At 42.1% G+C, this 27,334-nt stretch overlaps 3 protein-coding genes across 3 annotated transcripts; 1 reads left to right on the plus strand and 2 right to left on the minus strand.

The window, feature by feature from the left end:
- Nucleotides 1–624: 624 nt before the first annotated feature.
- TXNDC12 (thioredoxin domain containing 12) lies at nt 625–11,537 on the minus strand. Its single transcript, XM_059822124.1, has 7 exons — nt 11,380–11,537; nt 9,166–9,226; nt 3,501–3,553; nt 2,710–2,783; nt 2,097–2,166; nt 1,923–2,006; nt 625–1,472 (listed from the first exon to the last, which is right to left on the minus strand). The coding sequence occupies exons 1-7, from the start codon at nt 11,468–11,470 to the stop codon at nt 1,393–1,395; spliced, it is 513 nt and encodes a 170-aa protein (XP_059678107.1). The 5' UTR covers nt 11,471–11,537; the 3' UTR covers nt 625–1,392.
- KTI12 (KTI12 chromatin associated homolog) lies at nt 5,832–7,418 on the minus strand. The gene has a single exon (XM_059822238.1). It carries the CDS (start codon nt 7,416–7,418, stop codon nt 6,696–6,698), a length of 723 nt encoding a protein of 240 aa, XP_059678221.1. The 3' UTR covers nt 5,832–6,695.
- Nucleotides 11,538–12,249: 712 nt separating the features above from the next.
- BTF3L4 (basic transcription factor 3 like 4) lies at nt 12,250–22,528 on the plus strand. Its single transcript, XM_059821761.1, has 6 exons — nt 12,250–12,316; nt 13,556–13,619; nt 14,539–14,652; nt 17,095–17,296; nt 19,088–19,147; nt 20,069–22,528. Exons 2-6 carry the CDS (start codon nt 13,566–13,568, stop codon nt 20,113–20,115), a joined length of 477 nt encoding a protein of 158 aa, XP_059677744.1. The 5' UTR covers nt 12,250–12,316; nt 13,556–13,565; the 3' UTR covers nt 20,116–22,528.
- Nucleotides 22,529–27,334: the final 4,806 nt, after the last annotated feature.

A 27,334-nucleotide genomic window follows, 5' to 3' on the forward strand; every position in this document is an offset into this window, starting at 1 on the left:
GAACGGACAAGAGTCCACTCTTAGCAAACTGGTAGATGATACAAAACTGGGGAGAGTAGTTGATAACCAGACGGTTGTGCTGCCGTTCAGAAGGACCTCAACAGGCTGGAGAAATGGGCAGAGAGGGTTGTCAGGAAGTTCAATGCAATGCAAAGTCCTTCACCTGAGCAGGAATAACCTGTGCATCAGTACAGACTGGGGGCTGACAGGCTGGAAAGCAGCTTTGCAGATGAGGGCCTGGGAGTCCAGGTGGAGAACAAGTTGACAATGAGCCAGCAATGCGCCCTTGTGGCAAGGTGGCCAACAGCATCCTGGGCTGCATTAGGAAAAGCGTTACCAGCAGATTGAGAGAGGTGATTTTCTCCCCCTCTATTTTTCCTTTCAGCCCCACTAGATAAACATTAGGTATTACCCTGCCCTCAACAGTACAGGTAGTGTAAGAATGGCCGAATTATAATTACATGAAAAGCAACTGTTGTTTTTTAATTATAAAAAGGAGAAACCTTCTTCAGCTGTGACATTCAACATTAATAACCACTGCAACATAAACAAAAATATATTCCCCCATCCTTAAGAATGGAAAGCTACGCCCTTTACCACAAAACACTGTCTGCATGCTTATGTTTAAAAAGATTTAATTTTCATCCCGGTACAAAAATACAGTACAATGTGATGGCAAAGCATTCGCCAAAAAACATTCAAAGAATAACAGGGGGATTCCCGTAAAGCTTGAACATAACCCACCCTCACTTGATAAAACAATCAAAAGGTGAGTGCACAAGGAAAAAGTTAAATTTCTGCCCAAAGGCAAATAAAGATGAATCATACACAGTTTTCACAAAAATGTGTTTGCAGAGCTAATAATTTCACATGCTACTTGGACATCTACGAAATTTATTCTACTTGGCTTAGTGGCAGAATTCATGGTTTGGGATGTCTAGAAAACACCTGGCCCAGGAACATGCCCCATTCATAGGAATCCCCAGTAAAAACAATGGGATCACATAATACCAGTGAGAAAAGAGGGATCCAACCCTGATTCAGCGTCAAAATGTTGGCTACTTCTAGTTACTCCAATCACACTGTTTGTCCTCAAATGAATGTTTTGCCCTACGCACCTCCCTTTTAACACCAAACATTAGTTGTTGCTCAAACACAAAAAATGGTGTGTTTGCACATTACCTAGTTGCAAATAACCATTACAGTACAAACTGCCAGGCAAAGGAGGAGGTAACACTGTAATTGATGCATGTGTGTGAACTCCAAACAGGATTTAACCTAACATTGTTGACAGGAGAATTATGTCCCTCCAGTGCATCTACATTCTTGGTCTGTTTAATCATTTCCTTTTAGAGTTTTGAAGTGATGGGAAAGCATCATTCAGTGTATTCATTATAGTTCATCTCCCAGGTGTTTTTGTTTGAAAGCATCACCTGTTAGCTTCTCCTGGGCCTCCTTCATCCCTTGGACAACTGAAAGATTAGACAGAGAGACAGCAACTATTAACCTCAAGATGAAAACATCAAGCTGTCCTGGTAATGAAAGTGTTTTAAAATAACACCGTTACAGAATGTACATCTACAAATTAACCTGTGGAAATAAAACATTCCTGTGCCCTTTTCCCAACTATTTGCAGCTGGATCATGCAAATTACATGATTTTCCATGCCACAACTGGAGAGACACATTACAGTACACATACATGTCCTATACACATTACAGTAGGTATTAGGGTGAATCACAATCCTGAACATGGTTCCTCCAGGCACAAGACAGCCACTCATTCACGCTGTATCTAACAGCTCCCAGTTATGCTGTAAAGTATCATTTTTCTCCACTCAAAAGTGAAGGCGTGTCCTTCACTCAGGACACACCCAGAGATTCATCTCATTAAAAATGCACTTCAAACTACTTTGCACATACCTTGATCAGCATTAGTATAGAAATACTTGTAGCTGGGGTTTCCTTTCCCATTTATGATTTCTGGGTGGACTTTTCCACTGGGGTCTATGAAACAAGAAATCAAACAGGAAATTTAGGCGGTAACAATTAAGAACACAGTCCTGTGAATGGATACAACAGCTGTGGATGCCCTACCCATGAAAAGGATTCTGGGAATATAACCTCCATCAGGACTAAAGGCTTCATCCTTTGGCTCTTCATCATCCTACCAAAGCAAGACAGAAGAGAGTGAACATATTAGCAAGCTATCTAACAAAACACAGCACTCATTTTAAAGAAACAAGCTATTGCCTTCAGATTCCATTTACCCTGAGCAATTTACATCTTGAACAGACACTCGGTAACTGCAGTATCTTCCACTCTCAAAGGAAAGAAAGTTATTTTTACCTAAACAAGTATAATTTGTGAAAATAATCATATTTTTTTCTATTCTGTCAATTTGCATTAAACACTCCACTTGGTGTAAGAATGTTTGACATGTTACGAGAGAGTGAATTTATTGCGGCAATGGAATGACACAAGGTACAAATTGTTAAAGAGACAATGGCAGAGGGCCAGATTTATAAACACAATAACCAGACTGAAGACAATTCTTTTTAAAACAATCAGCTCTATCAATCAATCCTGAATACCTATTCAGGAGTGCACGATTTAGGATGTACACAAAACAGGATGCAACCAGTTAAGCAGGATTCCAAATGCTTAATTACTAGGCAGTAAGATGGATACAAACCAGAGGGCAGCCTACCTCAAGGTTGACCATAACAAAATTATGAGCAAGTTCAGAGATCTCCTTGGATTCAGCAAACTTTGGCTTTAAAGCTAATTAAGGGGGAAAAAAAAAAGGAAAAAAAAAAAGAGATGCATCAAGACAGTGGAAAAGATTTCAGGTTTTTAGGTCAGCATCAAAATCTCGACTTCTTTCCTCCCTCTGGAGCGCTGGTACTTTTCAATAAGCAGTGAGTAAATGGAATGTATGTATCAAACCATTCAAGCCAGGCTCAGAACAGCAGGCAACTGAAGCAATCCTTGCGGAGCAGCCATATGATGAAGCCTGGCCAACAGACATACGCAGTTATATTTGAACCAATGGAACAGAAGCAAAAAGCTTACTGTAAACCACCAGTTCTCACTTAGCCAGCTCATCCTTTAAGCTTAGCCATTACGTCCAGCTTGTTTGTTTGTGATACTGAAAGAGACAAAGCCTCACCTTCAAAGAACCACCAGCTGAAAGTAAGGCAATTTACACTTAATTCCTGAAGATGATTCATTCTGTTCCATTTTTTATAGCCAAACACAGGAGAAATTGCAGCCACTACAGAAGTGCAGCATTACAGCTGTTAGTTTGCTGGCATTTAGGGATGGCTGACTTTTGGCAGTGCTAACAGGTAAAGTGGTGCGATATTATACTGCTCTAAACTAAATACAAGTACTGTTAGCTACATTTTGAATGTGAAGTTCATGTTTCTCATGGTTACATGACTTGTATACAAAAGTTCATTAGAAATTTCAGCGAGCTCTAGTATTAAATACACTTACCTTTGCAAGCTCCACACCAAGACTTGTGGATGATAACCATAAGAGGCAAACCACTTAAAAAGAAAAAAAAAAAAAGTTGTTAAAGAAAGCTTACAGAAACTAAATTCTATTACACATACATTTTAACAGTCAAGACTTCTACAAAAGCTAAATGTAATAGAAAATAAGAGAGATGTAAAGAGATTCTGCTGTGTTTTAAGGTTGTCTTGCAAAAAGTTTTCCCAATCTTAAAACATGTATAGTAATAATTTATTACAACTGCCAGCCAGTAACTGCTTATAGAGGAGGAGACTTTCTCTTTGGAAGGTTTGCTCTTATTAGTTTAGATTTGCCCAGACACGCAACTGGTCATGCATTTTTTTTTTTTACTGGAAGTGACACCAGCTGCTTGAGAGATCCCAGGATGGATTTTTGTGGCTGCTTAAGGCAATCCAGTGGATGACAGTCATACATCCATCCCTCTTCCCACTACAGTCTGTATGTTTCAGCCACCTCCTGTGACTTAAGACCCTCCATTGAGCAATAATCAAACACAGTAACCTAGCAAACCCTCTGGCTGCCAGGCTAGTTTCCTACATGTTGGTATGCTGAAACAAATCTGTGACAAATGTGACAAGTGCCAGGACTGAGAAGGAGGGGGGGCCTGCATGGAACTGCAGCCTAAATAGAGTGCAATGCAAAAGGACCAAAGTTATTCTTTACTATTCTCTCTCTCCCCAAATAATTCACTTGACCTTTAGTACCTATACTACCCAAAGGTTAAGTTTCCATCACCCTGAGATACGTTTTATTTAACCCTGTTCTTTAAAAATCCCTTTAGCATTTTACCTTCTGACAAAGTCAAGCTTACCAAGTTCAATTTCTCTAAGCTCCTTTATAATATATTCAGGCTGCATTATGTGATTAGACAAAGAGGCCTTAAAGACACTGGTTTTAGTGCTGGTGATCCAATGAATCCACCACTTCACTGCTCCTCACTATTTTGCATCAATTTTACCTTTCTAACAAGAAAAGTGATACAACTACAGGTGACTTTTGTTGCTATTGAGCATATCCAGGTAGTACACCACTTACCTCCACATTTCTGCATGCGGAAGTCCTTACTAACACTTTCATTGTTTCCACCAACACATTAACTGGTGAAAGCTGATGAGGGCAATAAACTAAGAAAGACTAAGAACAAGAATTGGGTATGTCATCCCTTTTCTCTTACCAATAAACCCCTTAAAAGCTATGGAAGAGTATCCAAGGGAAGCTGGTAATAATGATACAGCTTCCGGAACAGTAAGAACAGCCTAAAACTAGGTGAAGGAAAAGAAGGAATCAAAAAAGACACACAGAGAACATACTATACGGATACTTCTTTCAAGATATGCCAGGCAAAGCAAAGTCAAGCTTCCTGCTATTGTAAACTCTGTTACCGTTTTGGGGGTTAAAAATGAAATTAATTTCTCACGAACAGAGAAGTTACAAACACCTTTGCACATGACGGCAACTAAATTAATTACTAGCAGAACCGAAGTACAAGTTTTTCTTTAGCTGTAGATAGATATGAAAGGAAATCTCTACTTAGCATAATTCAGTTATGGCCTTCAGAACCAGGAAAGAATGGAGAGGAAGTAAGTAACATTTAGAGCAGTTCAAACAGAAGTCTGCCATTTATAAGTAACCATTGTGTTATCATCTTTACATAGGACTCTGTTTGCAGTAAGGAGCAAGAATACACATTTCCCCAGTAAAGCTTGTATTGCATCAGCGTTCTCTCCCTGATGATGAAAAAATACTTTTTTTTCATTGTTTCCACACAGTCCAACATGACTTTGCCTCTTTCTTGAGGAAAGGCTGATTTAAGTCTGCAAAATACACATTGTTCTTAACATCAAGGATCAGTGCTTCATGTCAGAAGAGTTCAATCATCTGGTAATCAGTACTGCAACATACTTTTTCTTTTTTAAAGTTAAGAGAGATTTTCAAAGCAGATTTTAAATGGAAGTGCTCGCAGTCCTGAAATACCAACTCTTAGCCAGTGAGAACTCACAGAATTTTTAGAGATACTGAATGTATTTTCTCAGCTTTAATCTCTTTGACTGGGAAAATAAACTTATTTACATCAAAACATTTTTGTAGTCATTTCTCAGTTCTGCAATGCATAAGTCCACTTAGCAGCCAGTATGTCAGATAAACAGCCATTCTAATTAAAGTAACCCTTCCCACCCCACTTTACCATTTCCTCCCAGGTAGCACTACACATAAAATTAAATCCAAAAGCCACAATTTATTAGAATGAGGAATGAAGCATCCACCAGAAAGTGAAAAGTTTATATAATGTGGTATTGCAAAGCCTGAAATCAGTTGAAACTAAGTGCAAAACTAAGTTATCCTTCACAGCTTGTACAGACTTACAGGAGAGTTTCATCCAGAACAGACACTGTCATTTTAGCTCATTCTTCCTACGAGAGCACTCATTCTTAAAACAATTAGTGTTTTTAAAGGCATTTAATGATGACCTTGCAGAGGAAAGACATAGCAAGTTATTTCAATAAAATAGTCCTGCAGTAAATTAAGACTTCACTCCATTTAAGGCACACATTTTATTGTTAAACTTGAAACAGAGGGGTTTCAGTTTGCTAAGTCAGCACCCTTCTGTTGCGCAGAGTTTGCAAATCTACCTCTTGGCTTCAGCAGGATATTCTGAAACAGTCGCATCCTAAAAAATACAGCCTGTTCCAGTTCTGGACCTGAAGTCTCTTCTGCAGTTTGACATTATCTGGAGACAGCCTTGGAAAAACAATCTTCAAGACATACACATGCCAATGCGGAGGGGGAAAGTTTTCCCTACAGTCGCCACCGTTTGGGCTTTTGTGTTCAGACATTACTTGATTACTGGGATTTAGGTCTCCATGGGAGACTTCATTTGCTTGCGGATGCAACGGTAGCTCTCCTTTTGAAAAGACGCAAGAGAGGAGAAAGCAGGGGTGGGGGAACAGCATCCCTCCAGATCCTCTTAGCAATATAGCTTGCTCAGCTGCTGCAGGGACATGGCATCCATCTTCCCAGAGCTGCTGTTGCCACATGATATACGACAGGTGGGACCCAAGCTCCGCGGGGTCTGTGGCTGGAAGGCGTGATCTTACTGTTGCAGCTACTTTGGGACCGAACCACGGCCACTGCTGTGCGTGACACAGGTGACAGGGTTCACTGGATGCTGCGGCTCAGGTACTGCAGGAACATGCTGGCCAGCTGGGGCAAGTTTTCGTCACTGGGCTGCATCTTGGTGTAGCTGATGAACTGCCTCCGCAGACGGCTCAGCTCGGCCATACTCACGGGCCGGTTCAGCACCAGCCCTTCGGCGACGCCGGGGACGCGGACCACCTCCCCGGGCTGCGCCCCGCTCCTCTGGGCGGCCATGACGGCGGCCAGCACCTCCTGGGTGACGCGGTCGAGGTGGTGGAGGAAGCTACTGGACTGCAGGGGCTGGGTGCGGGTGGCGCGGTGCGGCGGCGGCGGGGCGCTCTCGAAGAGGGCGGCGCGGATGGCGGCCAGCGGCAGCGGCTCCTCCCCGTGCACGGTGAAGAGCGGCCGGTCCCAGCGGTTGCTCGGGTCGGGGGCTTCGAAGGGCGGCTCGTCGGGGCCGCCCGGGCCGCCCGCGCAGTGCAGGAGGCAGCGCGCCGTGCCCGCCTGCCGCGCCGCGCAGTACAGCTCGTAGCGGATGCTCCGCAGCTCGTTGCCCGCGTCCACGATCACCACGTCCCGCCGGCTCAGCCGCCGCTCCACCTCGGCCCGCAGCGCCGCCCGGCCGCCCTCCGTCTCGGTCACGACGTGCGCCTGCCGCTCCGGCCCGCCCAGCGCCTCCCGCAGCTCCGCGGCCCGCCGGCTCTTGCCGCTGCCCGGCCGCCCGCACAGCACCACCAGCGGCATCCTCCCGCCCGCGCCCGCCCCGCCGCCATTCTGACCCGGACGGCGACGGCGAACTGCTTCCGCTCGGGTCACTCACACCCCACCCCGCGGTCGCCCCGGGCAACCGCGGCCCGCGCTGGAGCCGCCATGGCGGGAGGCCCCGCCGTGCCGCCGGTCAGCCGCGGGCTCGCCCGGAACCCCCGCGCCCTCCGCTCCTTCCCGGCCTCGGGGCAGCGCGCAGTGTAGGGGTTCAGCACAGCCGCCCCCGCGCACCCCGCGGAGGAGCGCCTCAGGCGGCCCCAAGGGCGGCTGGCGCCCAGGGGGCGCGGGGAATCGGCTGGCACAGGGACACCGCCCCGTGCGCCGTCCTGCTGAGAAGCGCGATCGTACTATGGTTGCCCCCGGACACCCAGTAACTGCACGAACACTGTATCCCCACCCTCGCCTACAGGGAACTCAAAACCAAGACGTCTCCAGCATCTCTGAGACGTCCACATCGTGCTATTTACAGAATTGAAACCGATGTAAAGTCTTGAAACTTCCTAGTCCGCTGGCTCTGATGCATCTGACTTGCTGCATAACGGATAATTTTGTGTAACTTTTCATCTCCTGACTGACAGTCAGAACAAAAATCTGCTTTTTAGGTGCGCTTTTTTTTGTTGTTGTTGTTGTTACTGGTTTCTCCCAGTCCTTCAATTCTCTAACACTCAGCTGCTGCTGAACTGACATCAGTGAGCAGGTCTGTGTTTCCAGCAACGAAAGGAGAGAGCGTGCATTACAGCTGTGCCTTGCTCTGGGGCTGTTTCTGAGCAGAAACGCTCATCCTGCCTAAGCCCAAGAGCTCGCCCTTCCTTCCTCCCTCCCTCCCCACCTCCTCTGTCTCATTTTAAAGCTTCCTCTGCTTCACTGCCAAGTAGTGCTACAATTATTCCCGCAAATACTGAAATTGTCTATTTTTTTGTACAGGTATATCAAATAAGTGCTAAAATATCCACTTATAAACACTTGTAGGACTTCTGAACTCTACCATCTGGGTTAATTTCGTGTCTACACTAGACCTTGTATGGCGAGTCAAACTCTCCAGATGTGTAAGTTTGAGAGCAAAATTCAATTAAACAGCAAACCTGGAAGGCATAATGAATTTCTGCTCATGTCAATATTGTCAGATCTAGATTATAAACTTAAAAGTACAAGTAGAATTTATAAGCATACAATTTTCCTTCTCACATTTTAACAAGAGAAGAAATTCTGAGAAAAAATGTGTCAAAACGTCATTTTTTACCTTTTCATAAAGACAGCGTTCTTTTTAGAGTTTAAGCTTAACCCAGAAAAGGTTCTACTTAAACAACTTATCAGTTCACTACAGTTTGAAATTTTCAGACTTTTTCTGCAGATGGTAACAAAATAACTCTCTCATCTCACACTGAGACTCATCTATACGGGCATGTTGAATTTTACGGAAGCTATTAGCACTGCTGAGTTCGAGGGGATTGAGTACTAGTTAAACATGCGTTTGTGGGTTTGAGATCCGTATCTTTCTTTACTATGATAAATACTAAAAAAATATTTTCTTCTCACTTCAAAGACATGCTGGAACTTCAATCATTAAACCTAGGTGGTGCCTCAGCAATTAGGGGATCTGGACAGTCTCCTAAACCACCTTCATGTTTGTGAATTAGTATTTTCTGTGGTTGAGTTTAGGATCGATACAGAATCTTTGTGAAAGTTTTTAAAGACACTTTTCTGTCTTTAAAGGTAGATAACATACCTGGCTGCTGCCTCTTTCTTCCCGTCTTCTAGTGTTCTCCAATGAATATGGTCTCCAAAACCTGCCAGAGAGAAGGGTTTATAAATGCTGCGTAATTTCACATGTCAACTAACAGCTGAAAACAGTCCAACCCTTAAGAATATTTTCAACTAATTTTATATTCTCTTTTTAGAGCAAACTATAATCCCAGACCTGGAAAGACTTCTGCAAATACTTATAACCTACATAGTCTTATGAGGAATCCCACTGAAATTAATTAACAAAAACATACCACACTCATGAATATTTTTATACATATATATGCAAATGACACAAAAATCCCCCAAACAGTGATTAAATTTTAAGAGCCTTCTGATTATTCCCCATTCTTTTTCAATCTGTGAACATTTATGAACTGATTATTGACAAATTAAACATGTCAGCGCTTGGCTTCCTAAATCCCACTGAATGTGAACTAATGCATAACTTAAAAATTCCGAGGCCAGCATATAATTATTAATTGCTCTAAAACTGTTACGCTGAGTATTACTGCTGATGATAATGATCATCGAAGAGTAAGAAAGAGCGCCACTACACAGGTTTCTGAATGTTACAGTGCCTGAACAATGCAGGAAATATTTTATGCCATAAGATCCCAGATAACAAGTCTTTTTATGTCAGTATGTGAGTGAGCGTACATTTAATAACTGCAAAGCAGGGACTGCCAGGTTTTTTGACCCGGTAGATAGCACAGCACTACCCTCACATGGCCAAAAGCCACATGGAGAGTTGAGATGAAGGAGATCCAGGAACAGTTCGTAGGGGAACTCCCTTGGAAGACGTTCTCAGAGGTCTCATCGCTCCAGGAACACAGGGCTCTTCTTCCGTCATCTTTGGTTGACCGAACATCAGCCTTGCCTTTCCCCTTCCCAACACTGAGGGTTTGGATTAGCCAGCAAGCCCCAGTGCCCAGGGTGCTGAGGGGGGCAAATTTCGGGAGCTACACAGGGGTCAGAAGCCACAGGTTGCCCAGTACTGACACAGGGGAAAGTGGACATTGTCTGCAGTAGACAACTATGGCAAAAAAGCTGGAAAAAGCCAAGAACAGGGTCAGCAAAACTTCATGGCACCCTAGTTCAGCATCAGGGAGGTTTCAACAGTTGGCATAGTATTTTTATTACCTTATCTTCTCTCCTGATATGAACAACTGTGAACATATATGACGCAACACATCAAATATTTAGTTGTGCTAGCAGTAAGGTGGGGATGCCTTGTCCATGCCCAATCACACATACGTATCAGCTGCAGAGGCAGCTTCAGACACAAGGCTACGTTCATACCAGAGCAAAAAACAGTTGGGTTAGCAGAAGTCATGTTTACTCAGAATATTGACACGTCAGCTATTTCATTCAAAGGCCAACATGTTAAAACAGGGAAAACTTTCTATTGTTCTAGCTAGGAAACATTTTTTGAAAGCTTGTATTGTTCTTAAACTAAAACCCGCTTTGTGGCGAGCTTCAGTATGTTTTTAAAAGCATCACACAACACATTACGGAGCGTTTCTTTTGAATGAAAGTCATCTGGGGAATTAACTGTAAAACCAAAGGACAACGACTGGGATCCACACCACAAAGCTTCGCCGTCATCGATCAAATTGCATTACTACCACCCCTGAAGAGGAGGTTCATCTCTAAGACAGGCTAAAGCCACCACCTGGGGTGAAGCTCAGGGCCCTGGCGCACCCTGACTGAACCAGGCTATGAGACATGGCAATCACACAGGGAGGCCTCGGCGCGCCAGAGAGGTGAGGAGCGGTCAGGAAGGAAAAGGGAAGCCGAGGGCGGGAGGGAAGAGCCATTCATCGCCTGCCAGGAGCCAGCAGAAGGGTGGGCAGGGCTGACCGCGCACCTCAGCACCAGGCGGGTGGGGAGCACTGAGGGGCTGCGCCCCCGCCCCAGGCCTTCGCCAGACAAAAGCGGGGCCCCTCGAAAGGGAGAGTCCTCGGGGTTTAGCCGGAACAGAACCACGACGGGAAAGATCGCTTAAACCCCCCCTCATCTTTAAAGTCAAACGGCAGCGGTCTCCCTCTAAACGGCGGCGGCAGTGCCAGGCCCGGCCGGCCTCCCCCCGCCCCCCTCGCTGCCGCGGGCTGTGGGAACCGGCCCGGCCCCGGCGCACCCATTCAGGGCAACGGCAGAAGTTGAGAGGAAAGCCCGAAGAAAACGTTTGCCTGACCCTTTCCGAGCCCTTCCGCGGCGGAGGCTGCGGAGGCCGCCAGCACCAGGCACAGGCAGAAGATGGAGGCTGCCGCGGGCTGAGCCTTCATGGTGTCGGCGCGGTCAGCAGCGGCACCCCGGGTGCAGCCCCTAAAGCTCCGAGACGGGACCAGACCAGCTTAGGTGATTTTTTTTTTTTCCTCTTTTTCTCTCCTTTTTTTTAAAGCGCAGGAAGTGATGTGAGGCGGATGTGGGCGGTGCGCCGCCCTCACCTCTGGGCTGGGAGGTGCCGGGGGGGGTGTGCGGTGGGGTTTTCTCTCCCCGGCCCTCGGAGAGGGGCTTCAGCCGCTTCCCTCTCGGTCAGAGCGGCTCGGCTCCGCGCAGGTAGCCGAGGCCTCTGGGGCAGGAGTCACAGTCACACCGGGTCCCCAAAACCCCGGTTACTCCCCTGAACAAAATCAAGGGTTACCCCGGCGGGAGCAGGCAGCGAGGGGTGGGTTCCGGCGTTATTTTCTCCTCCCAAATAAACCCTTTTGTCCCGCTGCTCTTAAGAGTTGCCTAGCTGTTTGGGAAGGTAAAACCGACCGCAAGCACTCGTGTATGAAGGAGTGTTCGCGCCAAGGGGCAGAGCGCGCTGACAAGTGCGTCGTGACACGTTTGGAGCCGCCGCGTCCCGGGTTTGGGTTACCCGGCATCGGTCCCTGCCCTGGGGCATCGGTCCCTGCCCGTCCCCAGAGACTACAACTCCCAGGAGGCTCCGCGCGCCGCGCGCACGCCTTCCGCGCCCCCGCCCCTGCTGCTATGCAAATATGACTCCGGGGCGCCGCCAATCCGCGGGCGGCTTGGCGCTATCACGTGGCGCGAAGCTTCCTTTCTCTGTGCGCCTCTCTTTCCTTCCTTGGGCCGCCATCTTGTTCTTACCGCGTGTTGGGCTGCGGAGCGTCCGCCGGATTCAGGTGAGACCTTCGCCGCGCCCGTCGGCACCGCTCTGCCGGCATGCCCCCCCCGCCCCCCTTCCCCTGCCGCCTCCCGGCGCGGGCTGGGCGGGGCGCCGCGGCAGCTCGGTGCCGTCCCGTCCGCCGCGCTGGGCCGTGGTGGGGCCGCGGGCGCCGGCTGTCCCCCGAGGAGAGGACGGGGGAGCGAGGCCGTCCGCCGGGACGCGGTGTGGTGGGCTCTGCCCTGGCTCGGGTGGCCCACGGCTCTCCCGTGGGGCCGCGGTGCCCCGGTCGGGTGGGCTTGTCCTGGCTCCCGAGGGATGAGGCATTGATTCCCCTCGCGTTCCCCGTGCTTTGGGGTGGCCTGCGGGCCGCCCTGCTAGCCTGAGTCCCTTCTCCCGCCTACCCGGCGGCGTCCCTCTGCGTGTGGTGATTCTCCCGGCGGTGCTGCGGCCTTGCCGCGGTCTCGTCTGCCTGAGGGAGCACCGTCTCCCCTTCCCCGGCACAGTGCAAATGCAGAATGGGTTTCCTCTTCGTTCAGGGGGTCACTGATGACTTCTTGGGGCGGAGTAGCGGAATGCCTGCCTTGTGTTGGAAGGCTTGAGGCGTTTTTCCACCTATTACAGATTTTCAGGTCTTCCAGCTTTTAAAGATCCCACCTGACCTGTTGGAGAAGCCACTTGACTAACTAACTTCCCAGTCATTGAATTGGATGAATAGCTGCCAGAGTTTCATATAGAAAATCTGCCAAGACATGAACTTTACTGATTTTGGAGCTGGTTTATTAGTTAAAAGTATCAGAGATTCATTATTTGGAAATAGTATTCAAGGTAGTCTAGCGATGAGTATCTCCCTGGGCCCTGTTAAAGGTGTTTTCCTAGAAACGGTTGTGCTATATGTGCTGATTTTGGTCTGTTCTGAGTCAGTAGTTCAGGCAAATGGTTCCAACAGTAAACTGGCACACTTGGAAATTTACAGTTAGTACCTCAGACTGATGCAAAATCAAATGTCCTGTTGATTTGCCTCATCGTGGTACAGATGCTTCAGCTAAACAGACTGCTGCTGGACCATTTTGTATTATTTAGGTGGTGTGGCTTTAAAGCTTTTTGTTTATGTGTTTTTGATGCACTGTTTTGGTGAATTTTCTGTAAGTTTAAAAACCTGCTGCAGTTTTAATAGTATTTTTAAAATGGGCTGTGAAATTTTTTTCGTAATATTTTGATGGTTAACTTGTATTTGTATCTCATTCTTATTCTTTAGACATAGCACTATGAACCAAGAAAAATTGGCCAAGCTTCAAGCACAGGTCCGAATAGGAGGAAAGGTAAGAAAACCATCAGAGATGTACTGTTTTCTGTAATTTATGGGTTGAAGGAGAAACACATCTGAAATTTTGTATTTCAAAACATAGGCTTTAGCTCATAGGAGGGTAAAAAGTTACATGCTTCTGAGGCTTGAAAAATACAGTTTTTGTGTGATGGGGATCGTAGTACTGCTACCTGAAATGTAATTTTCTTTCAGTTCACAACTGCTAGATGAGTAGTTTCCAGTGTGTAAGCTTTCTTTTTAATTCAGTGACTTCTTATGACCTGTGAAAGCTCAAGCTATGCTTACCTGTTGGTTTTTCCAGTTCTGCCTTTCTCTTTTCCCAGTTGTGGAGTTCTTTCCTTTGTGCCAGCTCCAGGGCTTATCTGACTCTGCATTGAGCTGTTTTTTTTTCTCTGAGCCAGCAGGTAGCTAGTATGACAAAAAAAAGAAGCATGTAGTTTGTTCACTGTGGGTGTTGATCTCCTAACCATAGGCGGGGTTGTACAAAAGTTTGCAGAGTAGAAATTCCAAAATTGCTCTCTGAGGAACAATTTTAAAATGTTAAATACTTGGTTACAAAAGTGTGACCTTTTTAAATAGCTGTATTTGTGCTTCATCTTGGAAAAAATAAAGTTATTGGGGAAACTTTCTTATATATTGCTTAATAGTAAATAGTATTTTTATAATCTGGCTTGTAGGAAGGGAAAATACTGCTGCTGTTTGTGTTTTTTGTATTCTACACTTAAGAAAAAGCTTAAAATTGAGACTGACAGCTAAAGCTTTAGGTGAAAGGAAATAAGTTGAGAAGCGTTTTCGACTACAGAGCTTTCTTGTAATATAAGAGATACATTGCTTAGAGTGCAATATGACTTTCAAAATTAAAGTGTTGCGAGATTTTGAGCGTAGCTGACTGTTGTCTCTTGATTCTTTTCCAGGGAACAGCTCGCAGAAAGAAGAAGGTGGTGCACAGAACAGCTACAGCTGATGACAAAAAACTTCAGAGTTCTCTCAAAAAGCTGGCAGTAAATAACATTGCTGGCATTGAAGAGGTATAGTGATAAATAAGTGTTTCTTATTTGAAATTAAATTCACTGTGTTGTTTTGGTGGTGGTGGTTTTTTTATCAACAGTTTCTCTTCCCCTCAAAAACTTACATGATTGGTTACTGATAGGTAAAGTTATTTGATTGTTGTCTCATTTACATTAGTGCATACATACCTAGAGAAAGAAGGGAGAAAGTTCTGCTGGCCAGATGGTGATTTTAGAAGCTAGTAAGTAGTTTGTCATGTATGTGTCTTGCAGTCATTGCAGAACAAAACTTCTCTTGATTCTCAACTTCGTGAACTTGATTACCTGCTCTAAAGAGAAGAGCAGTAAACATACATGTACGATGCAGGCACATCTAAAGAAAGAGTTATGTGGTGCAGAATGTAAAGAAAAGCTTAAAAATACCTGGTGTAAGAACTTGTGAGTCTGTATTATCAAAATTAGGTCCTTTTACTGCATGAGAATTGCCAGATTTGTTTGTGGTAGTCACAGGAGATGACATTTCTTACAACACAGCAAAGGCTCCACAGAACCAGCTTCTGTGTTAATGTAAGTGGGAGTATAAAGGTTTTGGATATTCCTTGAATACCTCTATTTTACATGTATAAAATATGAACTGAAACACTGACGTTTTCCATGACACTGTAGAGAGTGATGCTCATATGTGGGAGGAGGACGTGTTCCTTCATCATGAACTCAATATTACTGTAGTACTTGATTAAAGAATCATAATATTTAATCTGTGATTAATTAAATTAAGCAGGATTGTAAGGTACCTGCAGAGGTCACATTGCATACCTCTCTTCCAAAGGCAAATACAGATTCAGTGTAGAAGCCTGGTTTGCCTGTAAGTTTTCATACCTCTGCTACAGAAACACTTCAATTTGTCTGTTTTCTTAAGCTTGGTATGTATATGCTGTGCTATACAAACCCAAAGAAAGACACTTGTTTTGGTGGTTTTTTTTTACACAGAGCACAAGATCTTTATTCAGACACAGTTACTATATATTTAAATGTCTTGATGTGAAGGAAGATAATGCAACATGCTTCTCCTTGATAGCTAGGTACATAATTGCAGTGTGTTGTTCTATTCAGGTGGACACAAGTTGGTTGACCTTGGTAGCTAGAAGAGCTTGGGAAGGCTAGTAATGTTGAGTCAGACATTAGTAGCTCATCTGTGTGATTTTTAAAAGAGGCTTTTAAGTAAGAGGACAACCGTGCTTGAAGCCTTTAACATTTCCCTGTGTGCAAAGGACAGGACATCCTTTAGTTTTGCAGGAAAGCAACACACCTGGTTTTCCTGTTAAAAACATATTTTGAACTCTGCTGCTGTGTGAAGATTGATAACTTACATGTTCATATATTTTCAATCTCTTCTCTAGTTCCCAAATTTCTGTTTTTTTCCCTGTAACTGCTACTAAAAACAATGCTTGAGTTTTGTCACAATTTTGTCTGAAAAAAGGAAGAGAGTTCTACCCATCCAACCAAACGGTAGTAATAAACTTATTTTCCACATAACCATAGCTTAGCCATGCCCAGAAGAAAAACCTTTTGAACTTTCTATTCTGTCTCCCTTTAAGTTAAAAAAAAAACATAAACTCCATGCAAATAGGCCAATATAAACTTTGACAGTAGGAGCAAAGCAGGCTGCTCTACTGGCTGTAAACCCTAATTCTTGGTGATTCAGAAGACCAGGGAAGAGGAAGAGAGCAGGATCACTGTATGATGTACTTAATAATTCCACGTTGACTCTTTTAAGATTAGGAAGGCATAGAAGCCTGTTCTAAGTGCAGTTGGTACATAAACTTCCAGTTCTGTCTGTATATGTGCATGAAGCATCCTTGCCTTGGGCAGCTTCAGCAAGTAGGCCAGATTGTGAATCTTGTGCCTTGAACAATTCTGCTGCAGAAACAGTAAAGTTTTCCTGATAGGTGACACAGATAGCTGTGAATGGCAATGTTTTAAACTGATGTGGCAAGGCTTTTCTCTTAGAGCTTTTAGTTTGTAAAGAGTTACCACGGAGCTGAAGGTTTTGGGTCTTTTTTTATAGACATTCCTGATACTAATTTTTTTGTCTTACAGTCTAATAACCTATGTATGTTTTTTGCATTTGTTAAAAATATACATGAACTGTATGATAACATACAATCCTTGCATATTTATTACTTAGATAAGTGTATTTTATGAAGGAACCATAGCTCTTACATACTATATGAAAAGGTAGAATTTATGAACCCATATTTTATCATTAACTCATATTTTAGTTTCAGTTTAGGTGGTGTTAATTCCAGATGCTTTTATCATGGTTTTATTATTCTCTAGGAAGAGAGCTAGTTTTGTAATTTTAAAAAAATATTTTAAATCTAATTTGAATTAATAATTTATCATGCTTGTTCAACAAGATGCTGCAGCATTTTGGTAAATGTTATTAATATATTTAAACAGGTGAACATGATAAAAGATGATGGAACAGTTATTCACTTCAACAACCCCAAGGTTCAAGCTTCCCTTTCTGCTAACACTTTTGCAATTACTGGTCATGCAGAGGCTAAACCGATCACAGAAATGCTTCCAGGCATCTTAAGCCAGCTTGGTGCTGACAGCTTAACAAGTCTCAGGAAGTTAGCTGAACAATTCCCAAGACAAGGTAGGTCTTTCTGGAATCTTTCATCACTGATTTAAAGAACATATGAAGTATTAAAAGTTTTAACCCAAATTTAACAACAGCATGTGTGACTTAAAAACTGATCAACAGCAGTTGTGCTTTTATTTGCCACTGTTGTGAAAACATAGTGGGTGGGGAAAAAACTTATTTTTTTCTTGTTGAGTCAAGATTCTATACAGGTGGGCCCTGATTTTAAAAAAAAAAAAATCTGGAAAGTCAGGCATGCTGTGATTCCAGGTGTACAACTGCATTTGACAAAATACTTAGGAAAGTAAGTTCACATTTTTACTTGAAAAAACTTAGCAGGTTATTTTTGTCAGGGAATTGATTCTGTTTTCTTTGTTCATACAAAACTTTTCTATTGTGGATATAGAGAAAGAAGCATGTTCTTTATCTTCTACTCTATAATTCCCTTTGGAATTAAACAAAGACTTTTTAAAAATTAATTCAAAATAAAAGATTTGATTAAAAATGAAAAAAAATGAAGTTTTAAAGTGAGTAGAAAAGTAATCACATTAAAAATTACGGGTGCATGGTGTGTTGTATAACATTATATGTGGTATAACTATTACTGTAATTTTACAGTTAAAAAACGGAGTCTGGGGGGAATCCCTTTTAGAATACCCTTCTTGGGGAAGGACTGTAGCATGTTTTGTAGATGTCTCAAGTATTCTCCCTAAGCACGTTTGTCATTTAAGAATAGATGGAAATTTATTCTTAATGGTGAATGTTATGAAATTAGAATACGAGAGTACTGTAAGGCTTGCAAGTAATCAGTCTGTTGACTTTGGTATGAATTTGTAAAAGCTTTCTTAGACTGCAGAACAGGTACACTTTTTGTTATAAGTAGCCGTATCAGAGTTCGTGTTTCATGTTGTCTATTGCCAAAAACTACCTGATATCAAGCCCCGTTGAATTTAGACATTGAAAAAATTTGGGGTTTCATATTTATACTGTTCAGACTGTTATGGCCATTAAAAAGACTGTAATTGGACATGTTGCAATTGTCTGTGTTTGGAAGTGGAAAATACATTACCTGTTCTAATGGTTTCAACAAATAGTTATTCCTTTGAAATATAGAAGATGTTAAAATTATTGATGTAATGTTCAGAGTTTAATTGAAAGTAAAGGGTTTATTTTTCCTTCTTCTAAGTTTACTAATATGTAAAATACCTTTCAAAATTTAGAAAGGTGGATCATCATAAGCATATTTCTTTGATACAACCTCAGTACCAGTAGATACTTACTACACTTTCTTTAGATAGTACAGACCAATGAGAAGAAATGCTTTCTTCTATTTTTTTAAGTTCTTGTGTTTCTCTAGATTACTTGTAGCATGTTCCAACTTCATTACTTACAGAAGACTAGGTTTGATGCAGCACCCTTGATATGGAAATATTTTTCCTAGTTGTGGCCCCTTGGTAATTGAATCATGTGATATGTTGGTCCCTGATTGGTACAACATTATTGTTGCATTGAAACACATGGCTTCAGTTAGATGATTTAGTCATGCTGGGGATTTCTGTATCATTTGATCTTTTGCTAGCTCTGTCTTAATACCCCTAAGCATTTGAAAATGGCTATAAGAATGTTGACAAGTAGACCTTTTGGTCATGCTGATTACTGTTGATACCCAGTTATTTGTGTGTTAGTCCCTACTGGGGGTTGGAGAAATACTTGCTTTTTTCATGTGTATGTTATGGGTTTTATTTTGTTGTGTGGTTGTCTCTAATCCTGTATAAATAGAACTCAGCACCAAATTTCTTTTTATAGTGTTGGATAGTAAAGCACCCAAATCTGAAGATATTGATGAAGAAGATGATGATGTCCCAGGTAGGCACATACACACTTATATGTCCATTTAATGTATAAATATTACAATTAATGCATTTAAATACTTAGCTTTTGATGTGATTATACTTCTCACTTGATAAGGAGTCATTGTATACTGGGCAGCATTAAAATGTGGATGACTTTGGATTCCAGCTTTTGAAACAAGGTTTATCTTGTGCAAATTGCTTAATTTGTAAGTGAAAATAGATTAAAATACTTTCAGGGAGGTTGAACAGGTGATCTAAGTATCCAAATAGGGTTTTAGGGCTGCAAAATGACATAATTAACATAGTCATCAGGTGGTCTTTAAATCAGAGTCTGGGATGGAGATTTTTATTTCTGTAGTAGAAGAAACAAAGCTTATGTCAGTGTCTGGAAGTTTCTCAATAAGTAAGTATTTTAAGTTGTTAATTTGTCAATAACTGTCTATCAATCACCACATTCTTCTTTATCCATCAGTGTGGTGTATTAGCTAAAAAAAACAAACTGCTGGACCCAGAGGTTCAATTCCTCATTCTGTGGCACTGGTTTATTTCTTTGTGACCTTGCATAAAAATTCAGTTCTCCAAAAATTTGTGTTTCCTGGAGTACAGCAGTTAATGGGTGCCTAACTTCAGGCATTCTTTAAAGAATGCTGTTGGCTTAAGACTCAACTGCAGCTAGTAGATCACCTCTGAAAATCAGATCTTAATCACTTCGTGGTAGAACTTCCACTGTTACGAGTGTTCCTGTGTTTCTAGTTCTTTGTGTATGTTCAAACAAACCCTACTTTCTAAAGCCCTTTGAAGTCTGCCCTTAATAAATGGTGAACATGACTTTAGTTAAGAACTACTTAACCTTTCCTATAATATGCATTTTCATTAAACTTATGAAGGTAATGTTACTGGGCATTGCTGTATTAAATATCTTCATCTCTTTCAGATCTCGTAGAAAACTTTGATGAAGCATCAAAGAATGAAGCTAACTAAATCATTAATAGTTCTGGAAGCTGGCATGGACTAGATTTAAGAAATCAGCTATGTGGTTCCAAAGTTTTAAAGAAACAGAGAACATCATCTGTTAATAGTTCAGTAATATAAATATTTTGTATTTTTATGATGCTGTTTGTTCAGCATTTTCTGTCAGTTGATTTTGCATTTTGCACTTACTCCCAGGATCTACTCTTTTGGTCAAAAGGAAATGTCAATGCAGTTTGAGGGGTGTGTGCATGTGCGTGTGTATGTGTGTGGGTGTACATATAGTGGAGAACAAATTGGAGAACACTTATTTAACCTTTTCCCCTTTTCCTTTGGAAGTAGAAATAAAATGAATCTTCAGCATTGTTACTTTTTGATTATCACCAAATAGTGCACAGAAGGTAGTTAAGATGAAAATTTTGTCCACACTTTGTGACCTGGAGGCATTACACCATTAAAACTTGGGTTAATTTGCTGTTAACTATTGTACTTGCAGATGTGTTTCTCATCCCTGTTGGAATATACACCGTAATTGTTCTCAACCTTGTATTGATCCCAGATGATACCTAAGACAAGCTGTTTTACCAGCTTATTTGGTACTGTAACTTTTTAAAAAAGAAAACTTAGTCTCAGAAGTGTGCTTTTTTTAACCCTTTTCAACTTTCTTTCTTGTCTCTGTAACCTTTTGAGACAAGCTGATGTATGACTCCTTCCATGTAGACTTAGCAGTATGTTCTCCTATTGATTATGTAGAGTATTTCCCATGTCGAAAACAAACACCTTGGTTCTCTACCATCAGGTTGCTTCCTAAATTTGGAGGTCTAGTTGGTAACAGTCCAGTGCACCAGTTTTGCACAGTAACAGATTTTTGCTTGAATAACTTCAAGCTGTTCTCTTGGCATGACTGCATTTACTAGCAGCTGATGATCCACTGTCATTCTTGTGGCACTAGGAATTAAATGCACCATGTGAGCAATGTTTAGGGTGGGAGGAAAGAGTTGTTGACATTTTGCCTTGCCTCCTGCTGGGCAGTTTGTGCAATGACTAGCTCTAAAGGGATTTTTTTTTGCCTGTAACTTACCTTTGCCTATAACCTACCTCTAGGTTTGGTGTCATCTATGTAGTAGCTTCTTAAAAACCACAAATGCTCCTCAGGCATAAGGAGGACATTGGGAGGTACTGTTGGTACAGTGCAGTATTTATGACCTTTCTTTAAAATGCTTAATGTGAATCCGTTTTCTCAGAGGCTCTCTCAAGGTTCTTGATGTAATGTGCATTATGGTATAGTTAGACATCATTGTAACCTGTGTCAGGGGCAGCTGTGGCTTAAGAAAGCCGTTTTTTCCTCTACATCTGTCACTTAACTATGGCTTAATTGGAACATATCAGCTTTTTCTGTAGGCTCATATGCTAGAGAACTGTAAAAGTACAAGGTAAACAGTACATGAGGTCTGGTGACATCATCATAAAACCACGAAAGCAGAGCTGTAGTGGTTCATCATCTGAACTCCTCAATTTATTTTATAGGCTTTGTTCAGTTTTTCCTGTTATATTTTATATACTACATGGATCTTACTACAAAATAAAATAACAGTACAAAAGAGGAAATGCTCCCTCTTGTGTGTTGTTGCCTCCTCCCACCAGCACTAGCTGAGGAATGACAGGTGGATGCAGCAGCTGTTTGAAACAGTGCTATGTCCTTGCTGACAGTGACTGAGGAAGATACGTGCAGGACTAGGGGGGATCCCGTTAGAGCTTTAGGATTTCGCACTCCCATATACCCACTCTCCTGTTTTGCCTGCAGCATTGAATGAAACTGGTTTGTTGTATGGCTAGTCTTAAATCAGCTGCAGATGCATTTGTTCGGTTTATAAGGAAGAGATGTCTTCATTAATTTGTGCGCAGGCACACTGTATTACTTTTTGCTGCCTCTGCAAGCTCAAAGAGCAAATGAAGTATATTGGGAAACAGGTATTTGCATTGTTCTTCAGTTTGCTTAAGGGCATGAGTGAAGAACGTTTTGAAGTAGCAACTGAGTTTATGTATGGGACATCCCCTCCCCCTAAATACAAAACAGATACTGAAAATCTGTGCTCATTGGTTTCTGTTGTAGGAAGTATGTCAAAAGTAATTTTGTGAGAGATTAAGCATTGGAAACAACGATTCCGTAAGTTTATATAGTTGAACTTTCTGATTCCTAAAAAATACTAATTTAATTTTTGCTCTTGGTCATGACAATTTACATGTTAAACTCTCACTTTTTCCTATGTTTGACAACCAGTAAACTAACTAAATATGCTAGCTTATGTAGTTATATTATCTTGAGTTTTTTCACTGTATTTGGAAACAGTCAACCACTTATGATTTGCTGCTGGAAATACTAGAGCTTATCAGTCATTAAACTTGATTTTAATTAAAAGTAACCCATCAAGGCTGTTGTGGGAAAAGCTCTTTTTCTTCATATTTGTTGATGGTATAACTCAAACAGTGTTTGTACATGTTGATGGAAATGCAAAGTTACTAAAAGTAGTTTTGGGGAGTGTTGGTACAATAAAAACTCCCCACGTGAAGGTGAACATTAAAATGTTCTTTGCTTGGCTTGAAGCAGGATAACCACTGTACTTCTGAAGCTTTTGAGCTTACTTGCTCACTACTGAAACACTGACATATTAAAGATAATGGTAAGGATGCTGACATATTAAAGAACTTAGCAGTGATTTGAAAATAGGAAGATAGAGCAGAAAGTCAGTTGAAACATCTCTTGGATTGTATGTGAGAGAATCAAAGCTGAATTGGTGAAGACCAAAGAATTGAGAACTTGGCAAATGCGTAAGATGGCAAATACTAGTCTTCCTGCCCTGCTTGCTAGTAGATCTGTGTAGTTCCCTGGTCTATGGATGGGAAATCTGGGGCTGGCTGGCTTCTCTCAGGCAGGAGAGCAAGTCTGTAAAAACCTGCAGTTGTGGTCCATTTGCTCTATGCAAAAAAAAAAAGCTCATGTATGATGGATGGCAGAGATTACAGTACAGTCAGTGATGCTGGAGACTTGGTACTGAGTGCTGGTAAGGGATTTCTCATGCAGCACTCAGTAACAAAATAAATTTGCAGCTAAGGATGTTGGTAGGGTGGAAGGAGTTGATATAAAAAGAACATTTAACATACAATGCAGACCTTGGGAAAAAAAAATAGGTACAGGTGAACTTTTTAACTTATGTAGGAATATTTGAAGAGTGCACAAAAATGATAAGGATGAATTTAGAACTGCTACTGAAGTTCTGAAATATGTTGATAATTCACTAGTATTTGTCCACTTCCCTGGGAGCTAGGAGTTGCTATGAGCTCCCTTCTGCCAGGATATTCACAAATAATGTTTTGGATTTGGTGTGTACAAAATGAGCACTGGAGGTCTTACAGATTATTTAATTACTGAGCAGTATATTGGTTGACCAGTGTATTGCTGTTAAGAGGAAGGAATTGAGGAATTGATAACAGCACAGTAAATCTGTGCTAGATGTAAGAGATGAATTCATGCCTCTACTGAGAAGTATCCCAGGAAGGATTCTTCTAAGCTTCCCTGGAATCAGACTGCGCTGCCCCAGCCAGTAGGGATGTACAGAGGGGCTGAGCAAACTGTCCTGTAGGTGAAGATGAGTAAATTCTTCCACTGGCCCTTAAGATTAGTCTCTTTTTTTATTATTTTAAGACACTGCTGGTTTGTTCAGCAAAGTGAACAGACAGATTGTTCTGAATATCAGGATCACGCTAATTAAGTGATTCATGTTTTGTACTTGAGCAAATGAAATGATGCAGAACAGAAGCACATCACAACACTAGCTATAGCAACTTTACAGAAATGACAGCACAAGTACAGGGAATGGTTATTCACGTTCAACTGTTTGCTTTCCCATCAAGCAATTTTATGGGGTTTTTTTATCCTCCCCCCCCTGACCAGTTTGCAGTCACTGAACAACTTCATTGATTTATTCAGAAACATGAGGGCTGCAGTGTCAATGAAGGATTCAGGTAGCCAAGCAGAGCAAGTGAAGACTGATTGTAAAATTGGCTGTCTTGGTATGTTTGGGTGGCAGCTTGGGTTGATATCTAGAGCAGGATTACTGGGAACTGGGCTTTCATTTTGGACTCTGGCATTGTGTATTTGGCAAGAAAAAACAAACTCGTACATCTTCCAGTGCCTTGGTTTGCCTTTATTTCAGTAGTACTGCTCTACCTCCTATAAGTATGTGGTATGTAAATCAATGAACACAAAACCTGGATACTTGAGAGAAAAGAGCTACATCTGTGCAAATTATACAAAAAGCTACTTTACTTCTACATGATAAATGCATACTATTTAGTGGGCTGTCAGTACTATGAAACACCCTCCTGCTAAACAACAGACCCACAGCTTGCTCGGGCACAATTTTTTCTTTGCAACCTGGTATCTGTCAGATTCTCAAATATTAGGTGGTGTTTCCTTGAACTTTGCATTGCAGATGGATTTGGTAACTATGCTAAATTAGTTGCCTCCTTGGAGTAAAAGGAGATTATCTGCTCATTTGAGTTCTTGAAGTTGTTTCTGGTATTTTTGATAAAGCATCAATGCTAAGGCAAATATTGAAACAAAAAAATTATATTCCAAGGCCTTTTCACCTTTCAGTGCACATATCCCAGCTGAGTAAAAGGAGTTATGTGACCTCTTGCCCTTTCTTGCAACATCCTTGCGGCAGCTACAGTAACTGCTTATGTCAAAGTAATATTAGAAAGTATTTAATGTATTTTTAGATTCTGTCTAATGCAACTTAGCTGACAAAGAAGAGCCAGTGCCGTGTGACCAGCTCTCTACAGACATTGGGAAATGTGGCGCAAACTACATTTCAGGAACATCAGCTCTGATTTTTGAGGCCATGTGTGAAGCTGGAAATTTCCAAGCAATGCAAATTATTGCCAGACATAGGTAAGTGAATACTTAAAATCTCAACAGATTGTCAGTGGGATACCAGACCTTTGCACATCAAGAATGAAGTTCCCTAAAAGGCCTTCACCAATTGCAGGCTTCCCTGCCGCCAAGGGAGAAAGTATTCCCCTTCCTTTGCTTTCCCAAGCACCAGCAGTAGTAGCTGATGTCTGAGGTCAGCTGGATCAGCTTGCTCAACTTGTTTGTAGATGACTCACTTTAAAGTTTATTTTTCAGATGGTTTTCAGCTCACCTTGCTGTGAAGTCTGACCATGCAGTTGTGTGTAGTAGTACTGGCACATGCTAAAAGCTTGACTGTTCCTCTTGCTGACACCTTGCTTTGGTTGGCTTAGCCAGCTCGTGAAACTGCATCCTGAGCTGCGGTGGCAGTGTTTGAACCTGCAGGTCCCGTAGTTCATTCTGCATGAGCAGGTGCCTGCAGAGGAAGCAGTAGCTTTGGGGCCCATGTCGGTTGTCTTTGCCTTACCACCTGCTAGCTAGCTTTAAATTTCTGTAAAATAAATGGTAACCTCCCTTCAAAAGGAGAGCATTTGCATGCAGTACTTCTGGGCAGGCTTGGTAGAGATGACCATCATGCAAACCAGCCTTGCAGACTGAACTGGCCCTTTAACCCTGCTGCTGTGTGCTCTGCTTCTGAGGCTTGTCTTGGCAAGACAGTATAGGGGAACTTGCGTTGCTGCTGCCAGGGTCATACTGAGTTTGGGAAGAAGGGAAGGATTTGCCATATTGATGCCTTGGGCGACTGATCAGATACTGTAACTTGCAGCTTGTTTTTAAAAGTTTTTAATTATGAAATAAGGGTTCACTATGCCTTGCGAGGCATAGGCATTACCTGCACCGTGGGCTGAAAAGCTGCAGCATGTGACTCCAGTGTGCTGTTACCGCAGCCACCCTCTGACCCAGCCATCCCACTGCTCTGCAGCTGCGTGGCACCCCAACACAGCCTTCCCCTTGAGCCCATTTTGCATGTCTCTTCTTATCCAGCAAACAGTGGATTTTATTTTTTTGGGGGGGGCAAGCTGTTGATGTTTTGATTCATGCTGCAGGTTCTTTTTCACTGAAAATCTCAGTAAATAACTTCCAAAGTGAACTTTAATAAGGAATTCCTGTTTTTGTGACAAGATCTGGTTTCAAATGGTTTTTACACATGGTGTTTAATTGAAAATAGCTGTAACTTGCTTACAGTATTTTTACAGTCTCTGAGGAGTAATGATGCAACTAAAGTTTCTTCTCTGTTCATTTTGAAACGTTTGTTCTATTGCTGGAGACTCTTGTTTGCTCTGTGTGAGTGGCAGCTGTAATTAGCGATGGCTTGCATTTTTGCATGTTTCTGAAAGAAAGCAAATAGATCCTAAAATAATTTTTACTTTGAATAAGGATTTCTTCCCCTGTCTGTCTGAAGTTTCCCACAGCTTGCTTCCTCAGCTTGCCTGAAAGACATAATCTCCTGCTGGATGTTTGAGTATTTTGCTGAGACTTCTATTTTGACAAAAAAGTCAAAAAAGACAAAAAAGTGATGTCAGTTTTCTGAAAAACAGGGAATGTGTTACATTTTTATAGTCTTTTCTACATCACCTTTCTCTCAGCCATGTGATTTCTATGTTGTAAATTATTAACTTTTAAACACAGAGATATTATTACCTCTACCTCTTCTCTTGCCCTTTGAGTTGCAGAGTTGCTTTCGTTGGCAGCGTGCACTGAGAAACCACGTTGGCCACTTCCAGCACTGAAATTGTAATAGTTTATCCCATTACATGGTGATTTTCCAGCTCAGTTCTCCTGAGAACCTTGAAATGGGTTTTCCATAAAAATATTCCATCCACTCTTTTTCTTTTAAAGGCTGTAGTCAAATTTGAAGGGATAATCTAGCTATTGTTTCTAGTGGTATGGGTGTTCTATCCTGATGATTTTGTTAAATTATAGAGGATTTTTATAGCACAGTCTGGGTCACTGAGAACTTGATGACTTCTTTGAACAGGATTGCTTTTTCTTTGGGAAGAAGCAGAGATACATCATTAGCATCTTAACTGATGGAAACTTTTCCATTAAAAATGCGTATACTTGTTATGGTTTTAATCTGCACAAGTGCTCCATGAGTTTGCAGTAAGCTGTAATAAGAGGTTTAGATGTCTTATAGCCTCGTTTTCTCAATGGCTCATAGTACCATCATCAGGAATGTATATCAAGTGCATCTTCCTTTGTGACTGCTAGTTTTGTCGTCTTCCTTTCTCTGTAGCTGTTGTGAGTATTGTCTGA

Source organism: Gavia stellata, chromosome 10 (assembly GCF_030936135.1).
Source record: "Gavia stellata isolate bGavSte3 chromosome 10, bGavSte3.hap2, whole genome shotgun sequence".
Lineage (NCBI taxonomy): Eukaryota > Metazoa > Chordata > Aves > Gaviiformes > Gaviidae > Gavia > Gavia stellata.

Coding starts and splice junctions, on each gene's coding strand:
- TXNDC12 (XM_059822124.1), bottom strand. CDS start 11,470: ATGAAGGCTCAGCCCGCGGCAGCCTCCATCTTCTGCCTGTGCCTGGTG. Junction 9,227..11,379: donor CGCGGAAGGGCTCGGAAAGG/GTCAGGCAAACG, acceptor TCTCTCTGGCAG/GTTTTGGAGACCATATTCAT. Junction 1,473..1,922: donor CTATACTAATGCTGATCAAG/GTATGTGCAAAG, acceptor CTAATCTTTCAG/TTGTCCAAGGGATGAAGGAG.
- BTF3L4 (XM_059821761.1), top strand. CDS start 13,566: ATGAACCAAGAAAAATTGGCCAAGCTTCAAGCACAGGTCCGAATAGGA. Junction 13,620..14,538: donor AGGTCCGAATAGGAGGAAAG/GTAAGAAAACCA, acceptor ATTCTTTTCCAG/GGAACAGCTCGCAGAAAGAA. Junction 17,297..19,087: donor TGAACAATTCCCAAGACAAG/GTAGGTCTTTCT, acceptor TTCTTTTTATAG/TGTTGGATAGTAAAGCACCC.
- KTI12 (XM_059822238.1), bottom strand. CDS start 7,418: ATGCCGCTGGTGGTGCTGTGCGGGCGGCCGGGCAGCGGCAAGAGCCGG.